This window comes from Lycorma delicatula, chromosome 5, assembly GCF_047948215.1.
Source record: "Lycorma delicatula isolate Av1 chromosome 5, ASM4794821v1, whole genome shotgun sequence".
NCBI lineage: Eukaryota > Metazoa > Arthropoda > Insecta > Hemiptera > Fulgoridae > Lycorma > Lycorma delicatula.
In genome coordinates, this window is record NC_134459.1 from 152,486,528 (window position 1) to 152,501,672 (window position 15,145).

General features: G+C 29.1%; 1 protein-coding gene across 1 annotated transcript in view; it reads left to right on the top strand.

Moving 5' to 3' along the window:
- The window catches only part of Fer1HCH (ferritin 1 heavy chain), a 50,543-nt gene extending 40,377 nt beyond the window's left edge, over positions 1-10,166 (top strand). Inside the window, exons 4-5 of the mRNA XM_075367347.1 lie at positions 1,850-1,981; positions 9,782-10,166. Of these exons, the coding sequence (XP_075223462.1) occupies positions 1,850-1,981; positions 9,782-9,955 (306 nt within the window). The 3' untranslated portion in view covers positions 9,956-10,166. The remainder of the gene's footprint in view (positions 1-1,849; positions 1,982-9,781) is intronic.
- The last annotated feature ends 4,979 nt before the right edge of the window (positions 10,167-15,145 follow it).

The following is a 15,145-nucleotide window of genomic DNA, read 5'->3' on the forward strand; positions in this document are numbered from 1 at the left end:
ACCAATGCAATCTAGAAGCAGCCCCCCACTCCCTTCAAACTTATGCGCTTAGAATGAAAAGTCTTGTTTATATTTTATCCACTCCTGTATTGTAAGTCATTTGAAATTACACATTGACAGTTTAATATTAAATCACTACTATCCCTACAAAGTACGCTCAAATGATCAGCCAGAAATCAAAATGAGGTATCGCAGAATTGAGTAGATTGGTTTTTTGACATGTTTCTGTTTTTCTTATAGTAAAATGAGTTTGGTGTGGTCAATATTTAAGCAGTTTTTGGGTTGTGTCATATTTTTGTGGAGACAAATTGTATGAGATTTTCTATAAATGCATACTTAAAATTAATCATTTTTTTCTTGAATTCAGGGTTTTTATCAGAAGCAGTTATGAAGACAGTATTTTTTTCTATGGGACAAGCGATACCTGGCAGATTGTTGAATACTTAACATTACTTACTATTTATTATATTAATCCTTTGTTTTGTTTTCACTTTTTTGTTTGAAACAATTTTATTTACTTTATGTGTGAGTCTTTAAGTAATTATTGAACAGCAGCGCTGATTGATGCATTTGTGATCTGAAAATGAAAAGTAAGGAAGTGATGTTAGAAAAGGTAATAGCTGTAGAAAATATTTTATTTGTTGATTTCTCTTGTTCAGGAGGGTATTAACTTTTGAAGTTTTTGCTATGTAGTTGAATTCTATGCCCTGCTTGTAAGGAGTGTTCAAAAAGTGACACAAACTTATGGAAAAATGAGTACGTTACAATAATTCTTGAAAGTGGCCCCCCCCCCATTATACAATTCACATATTTGAATACAACATTGTATGCTCTTAAACATATGTAACGTTTGTTGAGGTATTCCAGCGACACATCATTGAATTTCAGTCTGCAATTCATCAATGATGTGAATTCATCAATGAGTATTGTAAGCAGCATCCTTAAGGTGTCCCCATGAGTAAAATTCAGGAGGGGATAAATCAGAAGGCAGGGGGCCACAACCCCTTCAAAAATCACTTTTCCATGAAAACATTGATCCAAGAAAGTCATAGTGTTGTTGGTGCATGACATTGCACATCAAACACCCACTTTTTGTCCGTGCACCTGAAGTGGATTTTTCGTATACCAATTGTGTGAATGTTGTGCTTTCATGTATCCATCAAGGTGGAACCACACCTCATTAGACCAAAACCAGTCATCAACTTTCTTATCTGGTATTACAGATGACACGAACCATTGACAGAAAGCTACACGTTTTCCAGTGTCTTTTTCTGTCAATGTAGAAAAATTAGACAATCAAGTAATTGCTCAGTTGTTTGCAGTTGTTACCTGCAAACAACTGGAAAATATGGATGCATCTTCAAACAAATGCACAATGCTGTATGGGTACTACCAACAGAGAGACCACACTGGCTAGATAGGTGTCGTACAGACTTCTTGGCACTAACAGAATATGCAGCTTGCACGTCTATCAACTTTTCAGGTGTTGCACTTTCAGTCGACCATTTTTGGCTGCATCTGCCACATTGTCACATTCCCTGCCTCTTGGAACTTGTTGTACAGCCACTTGATGGAGGACTTGTTTTCTGTGAAGGCATTTTGGATCTGGGCATAACTGGCATATCTAATATATTGAGAGATTGAATATTCTCTGCTGCATTGTGTAACCCATTTTCTTCAATTAATAAACCTGCTACAAAAAAAGGAAACGTTTTTCCATAAGGTTGTGTCACTTTTTGAACACTATTATATTTTGATTCATAAAGGTAAAATATCAGAAATTACATTTGAAATAGTAGATATGAGGATGAACAAACTGTACCTGTTTTATTTCATAACTTTTTTTTAGACTTCTACAAAGACTAATTTGGTATCTGGCCTTGCTGCTCTTCAAGGCGCCCTTCAATTAGAAGTTAAAGTTACCAATGCAATTAAAAATTTGATTTCCATATGTGAAAAGACAACTCAGAATGATTATCATGTAAGTACCTTTTCAATATTTTTCAGGTTGAGTTTTTATCTGCTTTCTCCTCTAGGATGACTTTGTTATCAAAGTTAATTATTTCCATTAACAATGTATTTCTTGTGTTCTTTTTTTATTAATTAAGCTACTTAGGTATGATATATTTTTTTTAAATTTATTATCTGTAAAAAAATATTTTTTTAGTATTTGTATTTAAATTTTAAATATCTTTTTTATAGAAAACATTTTCATATAATTTGAAATGTAGTTGATTACAAATATTTTTTTTTAACTGTATTTTTTATACAGTTGTCATTCTGATTAAAAAACTTGACCTTGAATAATTATATCAGCATTATTTTAATCTGTACTCGTAATTTTATCATTTCTGTTGATTTTTGAACCTGTTTAAAATACACATGAATAGTTGGTCTTTTTATTCCTAACTATGATAAGTGTGCTGTTAGCAGTTTCAAACAGATGGTTGACTTATTTTAAGTCGAGGTTTATTTTTTAGAAATTATTATAATGACAAAATAATTGATGATTTCTTAGATTGATAGAGTTCTATAAGATTGTAAATAAAACAGAGGTACTGAGGATGGGTGATATTCAGTTAGAATTGTTTTGTTTATGAAAAGCATAACTGATAAATTATGTGAAATTTAAGAGTTTAAAAAAAAACCTTGTTTCCATACCAAAGAAGGCAGAAGCATATACATGTGTGAACTTGTCTATTTAATGGGTCACTTAATATTGATTAAAATACTCACAAAGATATTAATGAACAGAATATTCAGCAGTAGGTTTCTTTGAGTGAATGACTGTCATACAAATAGCAAATGACTATATGTCTAGTTCTATTGGCTCTATCAAGCCATGTGTTAACTGCTTTGTCGTTATTACCTTATCATAATCATCTGCCTGCTGCTAAGTGTGATTAACTACATACCTGCAGTAATAGCAGGCTGCATTTTATGCTGCTATCATTATCCCTGTGAGTCCAAACCAGAATTTCCTGATACAGTGAACTCTAGATGAAGACCATTTCAATCTCATAAAAAGTAGAGCAAGGAAGGCCTTTTGGAATTAATAATCAGGCAGGAATTAGTCGTCGGTTTAGAATCTGTAGATCTGGAGAAGGTATTCAATAATTTATAACAGAATAATATGTTTACTATCATAAATAAAACTGGTTAAAATTTTCCTGTGGAAAGAAAAGTTATTTACAGTTTTTACAAAAATTAGTTAGTAGTGATAAAGAATGAAAGATGAATTAAGTCATCCTTTGATTCAGAAAGGAGTAAGATAAGAATGCTTATTGCTTTTATTTTGTGTATAGAAGAACCAGGAATATATAATGAGTATATATATATATGAATATTTTGCGACCCCCCCCCCCCTAATCAAAACCCAATGAAACCTAGTTAAAACTATTTAGCTGTGTTGTTAGTGATAAGTATTAAACATGCATGTATGAAGTATACGAACATGAAATATTTGCAAAATCCAACTTGATGTATACGTGCTCCTTAAAATTTGGTCAGCTATATAAAGGAGACATAAGGAATTGCAGAACATCAGTTTAGTGTTTGAATGCAAAGCGTGCATCTGGTTACTATATTTAAGTTTTTAAAAGCGTAGTTTCATTGAAAACAATAATAATTGAGGTCTTGGTTTTTTAGTGTATGTTCGAACAGTGTAACTATTTTTATTTTGCAATTAGATTTTTATGCAAATTGCATAAATTTGTGAAAAAATTAAGTGTCATCTACATCTAGTGGTGAATTGATTGGTAAAAATACAAGATTGTACAATCACAGTTATTTAGATTATGGGTTTTTTACCTAATTGGATGGAAAGCCACAGTACGTTGTTTGACTTCAAATCCTCTTCTATGAAAGCAGAAAGCCATCAGAATTAATTTAACAATTGAAAACGAAATAGCTAGATTATAAAAGTAAACCCTTGGAATTTTTCAAAAGAAAATTACATACTTTGAAAAATCAACATGCTTCTATTTGTAAATCAAGCCATCTGATGGCTAAGTACATCTTATCTCCTAGCATTAAGAGTAGCTAAGATGTCCAAACCTCATATAATCAGAGAAAACTTCATATTACTTACTGTAATTGATGTGGTCAGTGCTTTAATAGCCATGGAAGAAGCAAAAAATTGAAAATAATTGTGCTTTCTAATGACACAGGACATTGCTGCTGATATTAGTGATCAAATAATTCAAATAGTTCAAGTGACTTTTTTAGTATTCAATTTGATGAATCAACAGAAGCGGCAAACATTATGTTTTGTTAGATAGATTGTGATGGAGACAAATTGATCAAAAAAATATGTTCCTTACAAATAAATACCTGGTCATGCAACAGGGCAATGTCAGTTTCATGTTTTTTATAAAGCTAAATATAAACTCTAATATAGAATGCCCAAAATCTATTGCAGTATGTAGTGATTGTGCAAATTGAGATAACAGGAAAGAACAGTGAAGAATTAAAAGATTGTTTATACCAAGGGGAAATGGAACCACTACTTCCTTCGCAGACATGGAATGGGCAAAAAGAAAAAAATTTCTTCTTTTCCATACAGAAGTCAGATGGTTATTGTAGGGGAAAGTGTTAACCCAGTTATTAGAATTGTGAGATGAATTTATAGTATTTTTCCAGGATAAACAAATGCCATTCTCAATGTTTTTTGCAGGGTGATGAATAAATGTTGCTATTGGCTTACTTAGCTGAGCTGATGTATTTTTGCATTTAAACGACTTGAATGTGAATTTACAAGGACATGATAAAATCATTTTATTAATGACAAAGTTCATGATTTTATTAAGAAGCTTAATATCTGGATTATTCGCCTTTATAGCAAAATTTTTATATGTTTCCACTCATTTCCAATTTCGTTGAGAAAAATTTGGATGAAGAAGACTATTATTATTATTCTCCACAGTTTGAATAGCATGAAGATGCATTTGTGTTAGCTAAAAATTCAGTTGGCAAATTATTTACTGGAAGATAAAAATGATTTCTCGAAGAGGTGTGTACTGAATCCATTTAGTAAAAACATTATTGCAGCTGCTAAATTACCAGTTGAGATTCACAACCAGCTCATCGAACTGCCAATAAAACATTACAAGTACAATTCACATCTGAAAATTTAGATATGTTTTGGCTTGTTCATCAAAGTGAATATGGAAATTTAATCACAGAAGCATTGAAAATATTAATCCCTTTCATCGTGTCTTACCTTTGTGAAAGAGTTTTTCATCTATGGTTGCACTAAAAACTAAATATGCAAATTGTCTTTTATTACTAGAACCATTTATGGAGAAACTTTTAAATGGAAAACAAATGCAACTATCTCATTAATTTATTTTCTTTATGTCTGTACTTATAAATGTAAGTAAAATGTATATAACGAATGATTTTTTTCTCATAAAACGATTTTATTATTGTTTTCGTGTGAAGTTGTAAGCAAATTTCAGAACTTCGCATTTTATCACCACAACCTTCAGGTAAAGAAACCTTGTTGTGTGTGGCTTGGATTTGTTTGTTGCAAGTGGAAAAAAAAGAATTTAAAAGTAGATAAAAATAAAGCAATTTTAAAAATGTATACAGGTACGAGGGGAACTAATATATTCGAAATTAAAGAATTTTGTCAATTTTTAAAATTGTAAAGGGTGAGCAAATTAAGGTTGAGATCTAAAGCAGAGTGGCATAAGCAAGGTTAAGCTTTTAAGCAGAAAAGAAGTTTGCTAGTAACCAAATAGATTTAAGAATTAGAAAAAAATCATTAAACAATTTTTGTGATTTGTTGTAAAATTTGAGCAGTAAAAAATTATAAAAGAAAAGAATAGAGGCCTTTGAGAGTGGTATTGTAGGGGTTGTTAAAAATTAATCACATTGACAAAGTGTGAAAAGAGGTCTTACGATAAGTTTGTAGAGGGAAATAGTTAAGTAAAATATTTTAAAGGTTGGCTCTTTATTAAATTCAGATGTTATTTGAATCCTAATATATTTAAATCCATTTAAATATATTAGGATTCAAATATGCTCCACATTCAGTAATTTTTGCTTTTGCATCTTAAGTAAACATTTTAGCAAAAAGTAGACTACCTATAATATAAACATATCTGTTTTCGTAACTGGTGAAAGTGATGGTTTCGTAACTCTGAGATTTGTGAAAATTTTTACTAGTGTTTTCATTATTCAAAACTTAAAAAAAAAGTTTGAAAAAGCTGAAAAAATGGAAGGAAGGTAATTAGATGCTTATTTTTCTTATTATTGAGTATAATTTGATGACACATTTTGGATAATAAATTTTTGTATTTGTAGTCACTGTAAATGATTATTGTGTATGAATTAGCCAAGTAAGATTTATTCAAACTATAACAATTTGCTTAACATTACTGTGTATTAGTATTAAATACGAGGGCTATTCAGAAAGTAAGGAACGTTTCCACCTGACGCTGCCAGGTGCACGCCAATCGCATTTATATTGGTGTGCTCGTGTTTGGCACCTCAGTCAGCGTCCAACCGTGACAACGTGAACATCTCCGCACTGCCGGATTTTTTTATATACAAATTTGAAATGTGTGCTGCAATCGAAAATCCCGCCAGTTGTGAGGTGCGGTCTGTGATTCGTTTTTTACAAAAAACTTAAAACCAATAGAAATTCATCGGGAACTGTGTGAAGTATATGGGAACAACGTAATGAGTGAAAGTTCTGTCAGGAAGTGGTGCATTCAGTTTAAAAATGGCCAAACAAACGTTCACAATAAAGAGAAGAGTGAACGTCCGAGCATTGTGACTGACGATCTGGTCTCCAAAGTTGACGAAAAGATTCGTGAAAACCGCCGTTTCACAATAACTGAGCTTTCTCTTTGTTTCCCACAAGTTTCATGGACTTTATTGTTTGAAATTGTTTCACAGAAGCTAGGCTACCACAAATTTTCAAGTACGCATCACTGAGTGGTTGAGATCACAGGCGGCAGAATTCTATGACACAGGAATTTCAAAGCTTGTCCACCGCTATGATAAGTGCCTGAAATTGTATGGTGATTATGTTGAAAAGTAGTATTTTAGTCCCTCTTTCACATGCGTATAATAAAAAGTTTTTCTTGTACTTGGTTTTTTTAAAATTCCAAAACGTTCCTTACTTTCTGAATAGCCCTCGTATATGTGTATTTAAAACTATTAATATGTTATCTTAAATAATGGAACTTGTATTTAAAATAATCATGTGCTATATAATTTAAAATGTATCTGGTTAGCAGTTTAAATGCATGAGTTGTAAATTCAAATTTTAGTATTTATTTAAGATAGTCTTGGATCATATTTACACTAATTCTATGTAAATGTGACATTAATGAACAAAGTTCAAGAAGTTACATAGACATTTTTTCTTTGTTAGAAACACTTAACAATGGTGTAAGATTATAACATTTTTATCTAAACAAACTTTTAAATTGAGATTTATTTAACTTTATAAAAAATGAATACTTGGACTTTGTGATGCTACTGTTATAGATTTAATTTCATTATCTGGTTTATTAATGTGCTTAAAATAGATTGAAACCACTTTACATTTGTAAAAGCTTAAACAAAGTTCAATTTTTTCTATAAGAAACATCTTTTATTGAGGAAAACCCTTTTCTTCTTTGCTAATAAGGAAGTTTTTTAATTAGTATTTTTGAAATATTGTCTAAATTATATAAACCTTTTTTCCTTTTTTTGGTGAATTAAAGAATATAACTTTTTTGTAAAAATAAAATGTAAATGCCCTTCTGATGTTAAATAATATCAGTTATCAGCTAACTGCATTTTTAAAAATTTTCTGTAGATTACCACCTTATTATTTACCATATAGTTTGACTATAGATTATGATTTGTATTTACACTTACTTATTATTTTATTTTTATGGAAGAGTTAAGTAATTTTCTATTGATTTAAGGTATTATATTTTCGTTTGTTTTTATTAATTAAACAAATGTCCTTTTTTTTTCACCTATGTTTTTTAAGTATATTTTCTGGCAAGCTAAAAAGAAAACAAAAAGAAAGACCGAAAACATAGTTTGAATTATCATGGTTTGGGCACTGATTATTCCATTTATTGATTATTGTTGTTTTGTTTTTAATGATCCTTTTGAATGTATGAATAACAAGCATCAACAAGCTTTGAATTATGCTTTGAATTATGCTTTGAATTTTTTTAAATTTCTTCCTTAGTCCCAGCTGTAAACAGCAAATAAAATTTAAAGAAATTAGAGACAGTTTTCTAAGTATAATTTTGTAGAAGCTACTTTTTTAAATGATGGGCCTCCGTATTTAAAGGAAATTCTTTTAAACATGTCCTAATGCATTCAAGGGACAAATGCTTGCTTAACAGTTGTGTGTAAAAGTGAATGTTCAGTACACTTATTGTTTATGGCAAGGTTATTGATTAGTTATATTTTGAGCAAAAGTTTTTGATTTCTGATATAATGTAATAGTAATTATATCAGCTTTTTAGGCTGAGAAATAAAGTAAAATTTAAAAAGAAACTTCCAAGTTTGGTTTCATTTACAATATTTAGTCATAGCTTTGATATTAGTGATGATGTCTGGAAAGCTCAGTGTTGACTTTAAGTCATATGTTTGAAAATGTGAGTCCAGTTCAGACTAGTTAAATAAAAATAAAAATCTTGAGGACAATTAACACTCTGACTTATCAGGTGATTGTGAATACTACTTATCTTTGAGAATTAGGCAATATACATGTTTCAAACATGTTACATTTTTCATGTTTGTAATTTTTGTCTTTTCCATCCCAAACTTTGAGGGTTTGGGATGTTATCTATAAAATCTAACATTTTATAGATAATTTCAAAAGTCTCTACCATACACTTTTAAGTACATTTTCTTGAAGTTTCAAATTTTTATACTGTGGTACTTATAAAGTCATTATTTTCATTAAATGTTTTTTCATACATTTTACAAAACCATTTAGTTTTATCTTAAAAAAGTCAATTTTTCTTTTCAATCAAAATATTCTTAGTTGAAAATATAATAGAAAACAATAAAATTGGCTATAAATTTTACACCATTGTATAGAATAAACATTAATTTATCTGTAATAAAAAAAGAAAAAACATAATTAAATTTTAAGCAGTTGATTCTCCTTAGGTTAGTTGATATTTAATTCCAGTGTGGAAGTTTGGAGGAGTTTTTTAATGAGTTTAGTCAGTTTTTTTAAGTTTTATCATTTTAAATTTTTAATGGTTTTATTTATTCATATGATATGAAATGAAAATTTTGTACTTGCTGATGTGGCAATACATTAGTTTTGTTATTTATTTTGCTGGCCTTATATTAATTCTGCCACTTAGTAAAGTTATTTTTAAAATAATCAAGTTTTTATTTATTAATTTTATTCTACTTCTCTGTTCCTTATTTATTCAAATTATACATTTATGAGTGCAATACAAGGACAAGAATAAAAAAAAAAAAAACTAATATCTGTAGTAGTAGCTGAACCCAATTTTTGCAGTTAATGATCTTCATTTTTAAAAAAGTTGGGTTACAGATGGATATTCATAACAGTATCAAGTAATATTTTGTTTATATTTTACTGTAATAAGAATATTAATTTTTTTTTATTGTTTTTGCAAACATATTTAAAAATTGAGTAGCTTCTTTCAAAATCTCTTTACAGCTATTAAAAAAATTATATATTTCCCATTTAGATTTTCCATCCTAAAAATATCTGTTTAATATATGATAATGTAAAAATATATTTTTTGTTAATCTTTTTTCTATGTTTAAACAGATAACAGACTGGTTGACTACCGAATATTTAGAAGAACAATATAAAAGTCAAAGAGATTTAGCTGGAAAAATTTCAACACTGAAAAAATTAAATATTAATAGAAGTAGTAATTATACTCATACAAATGTCGCTGAATTTATTTTTGACAAAAAACTTATGGGTATAGATATTTAGAAAAAGTGCCATATTTATACATAATTATTTTGTATAGAAAATGCTTGAGTACAAGCATTTATACTCATATGAGTAATGTGGAATTTTTTTATTTACCATAGTTTTCATATTGTATAAAACATTTTCTTTGAATGTATCCCTTTTAATGTAAGTATATGTAATATTTGTTCATTAGAAATGAAAATAAAGTTTTCTTGATTAAATTTTTTAACTCTTAATGTATTTTATTTTTATGATGTTTTAACAATCTGTTTATTTTTACTTTCCTGGCATCATAACTCTAGAGTTTTGCTGCAAGAATAAAAGTATGGTAATCAATAAAAAATTAAATTAGGTTTTTTCTTACAGTTCTTGACATTTCATTATCCAAGGACCCCAAAAACAAAAAAAAAGAGGGGGTTAATGTTTGAATATACGTATGTATGTGTGTTGGTACGTTTGAAGCTTAACTTTTGATGGGGTAAATCAATTTTTTTTATGAAATTTGGCAAGGGACTCATGTATATGAGGAAATGTGTTGGTAAAAGTTTGGGATCAACATCTCTGTGGGGTGCCATAGATAGTTTGTTTGGAGTCAATTTTTTCTAACTTTTGTCAGCACAACCCCACTTTATATTAAGCTCATTACCTGGGTGCATGCTTGTTTATCTTACCATTTAAAAAAAATACTTGCCCCTAAATTCTTCCCTTCCCCAAAAATAAAAAAAAAAACATTTTTTTAAAGTAATATACTTTTTAATTATAAAAAGTGTATATAAATAATATAGCTTTTTTTTAACCAAATATTTTTTATTTCTTCCTAAGCGTAGTAGTATTTTATGCAGCCCAAAAAAATATACTTTGGGGACAATATTGGAGGGGGGTGAGAGCCAATCAAATTTAAAAAAAGAGATTTTAGAATTTTTTTAAACTTTTTTATTTAAACTTTTAATAATAATATAGTTGAACCTGTATTTTACAAATTTTTTACTGTACCGTGACATTTTAATAAAAGTACATATAAATTTACCTCTCTTTTGCGTATTCATACTTATATAACGAAATGGTGACATACTGCATATTAACATAATATGTAGTAACATACAGTAATTTTTACGAAATATATTTTAAAAATAAGGACATTAAATTTAGTATTTTGGATATGAGTTTAAGGTAGTTATTCTTTTGATTTGCGTACCTAAATTGTACTTGTATACAAACACAAAGTATTCTTGACAACAGTCAAGAATGACAGGTTATTTTTCTGAACTGGTAAAGCGAAGATTCCCAAGATTCTCTTATAACCCATTAACAATAAAATCTAATGAAAGATTTAAACATGAGTTCTGTGCCGTTAAAAGTTCTGTGTCTATTCATTAAAGTAGTGGAATTTTCCAAAATCCATTAACTAATGCAGAGCACTAAAATTAATGTGCAAACTTTTTTTCATATATCTAAATGAGACATTTATCTACAGTACGTAGATATAATAAATAGAATTCTTAGAAAAGTGCCTTCAACACATACTCCCTATTGTTCAATACATACATACAGTTCAGCAATAATTTTCCCTGGGATTAATTCAGTTGGTCTCTGTCTGTGTTTACATTACTCACGTTATACAATACTGTACTGTACTGTTTCATTAGTGTGCCATATATAATGTTAATACAGACGTGTCTTAGTTTTCAGAAAAATTTAACGTTATACATAAAGTTGATAAAGGTGATAAAAAAAAAAAGATGTCACGTGAAAATCTGGAATCCCACTGTGTTCATTGTCAACAGTTTTAAAAAATTGGGATGTGATACTAAAAGAATTATTCCAGTGTAAAGAAAATCTAGTGAGAAAAAAATTAAAATATACCATGTATGATGATATTGATAAGCCATTTTAAAATGGATATTTTAAATAAATGTGAAACTTTTTCTGAACGTAGTAGTACCTTATTCAAACAAAAGGTTACTCACTTCTTCAAGTAATAAATTAATACTGTATTAAAAATTATATACTTTAAAGATTACCTATCAATATCTATTAAAAACTAAAGAATGCATTAGGATTAGTGTTTTTTAATAATTTTAAAAACAGTTAGTGTATTCATTTTTGTGATATCTTTATGAAAAAATTATGTGCTAGAAATAAAAATACAGTGTGTTAACCTACAACTGAGTACAACAAGCATTTAAGTATAGCGTACATCCATTCTAAGTACGAGGTAAATCCTTACCTGAGAAACATTATTTTTATATAGCACGTATAATGTATTAGATTAATTTATAAGACATGACGTAAAAAATACATTAAACTTTTTTTCTGCACTGCTATTAAGAAAAATAACTGTACTTAATTTTTTTAATTTATCATAAAATGAGATAAAACATTCATAAAAAAAATTAGACTAGTAATTCTTGTTACCTTTATATAACGAAAACCTCTAATGAATTTTTCCTGGGATTCTCGGTTTCGTTATATAGAGGTCAAACTGTAATACAAGAAAATTTCATCATAATTCACCCCTAAAAAATAAATCTTTGGTAACTTTATTGGTCATACATTTTTCAATGAAATTTGTTTATTTTCTTCCATTTACTTCATGAAAAATATAGGCAAATGAAAAATTTGTCTTGGGATGGTTTTGGGGATAAGGAGCAGAAAAAATGAATAATTTTTTTTGTGTATAATTTTTTCATCATTTAAGAATAAATAACCAATGCGCCAGGAAAGTATAACAACTTTTTTTTCAGTTTTTTTTTTCTATATCAGTCTTATTTAATCTGGTTAATATTTTCACTGCCTCTTTTCCTCTTATAAAATGACTTCTGTGGTGCCTTATGTTATTTCTTATTTTTACTTTATCAGGTTTTAAGTATTTGAAGTGAACTATTTTAATTTTATGCTTGCTGATTTTATTTATTTAAGTTTTTGGAAAACATTTATCAGTACTTCACTTAAAGAGCGGATACAGATATATGCCACTTCATATGTACAAACCTATAATTTATATTTTGTATAAACAATATTTCCAGTTACAGGAATTTTTTTTAATGTATCCAAGCACTTTCAGTCATTTCTCCATCATCAAGGTTTATTTAAAACTGTGAATTTGTATTTGTGCATTAGTGTTTTATGTATGATTATAAATAAAATTAAAATTGTTATTTTCATAACAGTCAGTAGTCAATAATTAAAATAAGTTATACGTTTAGTTAAATAAAACATAAAGTCAATAAGATGTTTACAACTGTTATGTGATGTATATTTCATATTAAGAATATACAGAAAGTGCCAAATGTGCAGCAAGCGGGCGATTAATGTATGCAGACTAACCAAATTTACTGATAAACTGAAGTCTAAAATATTAATATTGCATGGGGTAAAGTAGAAATATTATCAGAACAGTATTCTTTCTTCCAAATAAAACTCATTTGTGACATGACTTTGGTGCTATTCTCTCAAAGACATATGTAGTGTAACATTCATATTATAGCGTGTATATCTATTTCAAAGAACTTGTTATTTCCTAACAAAAAATCAACCAGGTTGATTTTTATCTGATGGTACATCAGAAATTTCAGATAATTTTTGTGTTGTAGTAGTCATTGTTAATAAAGGAAAGAGGGACGTTTGAGTTTACCAATTCCTGACAAAAGATGGGCAGCGCCCATCAGTGTATATCACTAGTATAATGTCTAAAGACTGGCTCTGTTCGTCCTCAACTGTAATTTAGTTTCTTCTCATTTCTAACAACAGATTGCAATTTCTGAGTCTCATTACAACCTCATATAACTTTTTCAAATCTTGTTTGTAATTGTACTACCAATTTTCACATCTATAATCAACTATTATCAGCATGATTTAGATTACTAATTCCAAACTTGTTTATGTTGTTTGTTTTATTATGACATCATGAAGTGAAGTTTTTATTATGCCCAGGGAGTTGAGCAATTTTGTAGAAAACATTCTAAGTGAAAGTGGTAGTAAAGAAAATGGTGTTTCGGTTAATAAAAATAATAAAGTACCGATAAAGGGAGTGAAATAAGTGACGTTGAAGATTGAGTTGATGATTCTAACCTTTCAAATTGGAAGTGGGTAACTGCTCCTGATGTGGTAAAAAACATTGCATTTTCAGGTAATTCTGACTTAATCTGATAATTTCCCCACAATTAACTGAAAATTCAGCCAAGTTAGAAGTTTTCAATAAATTTTTGGGTGAACAATTTTGAATTCAAATTTACAATAAGACAAATAAATATGTAAAAGAAAAAATTTAAACTTTTAAAAGAATGGGTTAAAGGATGCGTTGGTTTTGTTAGTTGTTAAATTTTTTGTTTTAATAGGAATGCTTTTAGTTAAGAAAATTCTTTGGTAAACAACATTTTCCAGTTTTTGTAGAAAGTATGAAATAAGATGATGGAAGTAGAAATACGAGGGTTTCAATAATTGAAGACACAAATTACTCTGAAGCTATAATGGTTCGTTTAATCAATGTGACATTTTTCCAACTTCATCTCCAGCAACCTTAATACATTCAACCCATCTCTGAATCTGCTTATTTATGTCAGCTGCAAAAAAATTTTTCTCTTGATGTTAGAGCCAATGTAGCACATTTTCTTTGACTTAGTCATTGAGATTAAACTTCTTACCACGTAGCACCACATTGAGTGAACCAAACAAATAGAAAAATGATGGGGCCAAGTCAGAACTATATGGAGTGAGGAGGTAGTATTTCCTGATGCAATTTATTGATGGTTTCTTGAGTTACCTGAGTCATATGAAGCTGGGCATTATCATGAAGTATAATATTGTTGTTATATTGAGATCTAGGGCGTTTTTTCAACTCTGGTGACTTCACTTGTTGATAAGCATGTAAGAGTAGTATAAGCTGTTTATTGTTTTCTGACTTCTAGAAAATTGACAATAACTGGGCCTTTTCCATCCTAAAAGTCGTGTCATCATGGTTTTTCCTGCTAATGGTCAAGTTTAGAAATATTTTCGTGACAAGTAAACTTGTGTGGTTCCATTCCATGCTCTGTCTTTTTGATTTCTGTTCATAATGGTGAATCTTGTTTCATCACAGTTTAAAATGCATCACCTTCCTGTTGCTCTCTGAGAGCTGAAGTTTCTATCTCCTTATGGTGATCTGTCAACTCTCTTAAAATCCATCATGCACTTGTTTTATGGTACTTGAGTTTGTTGAAGCTAATATTA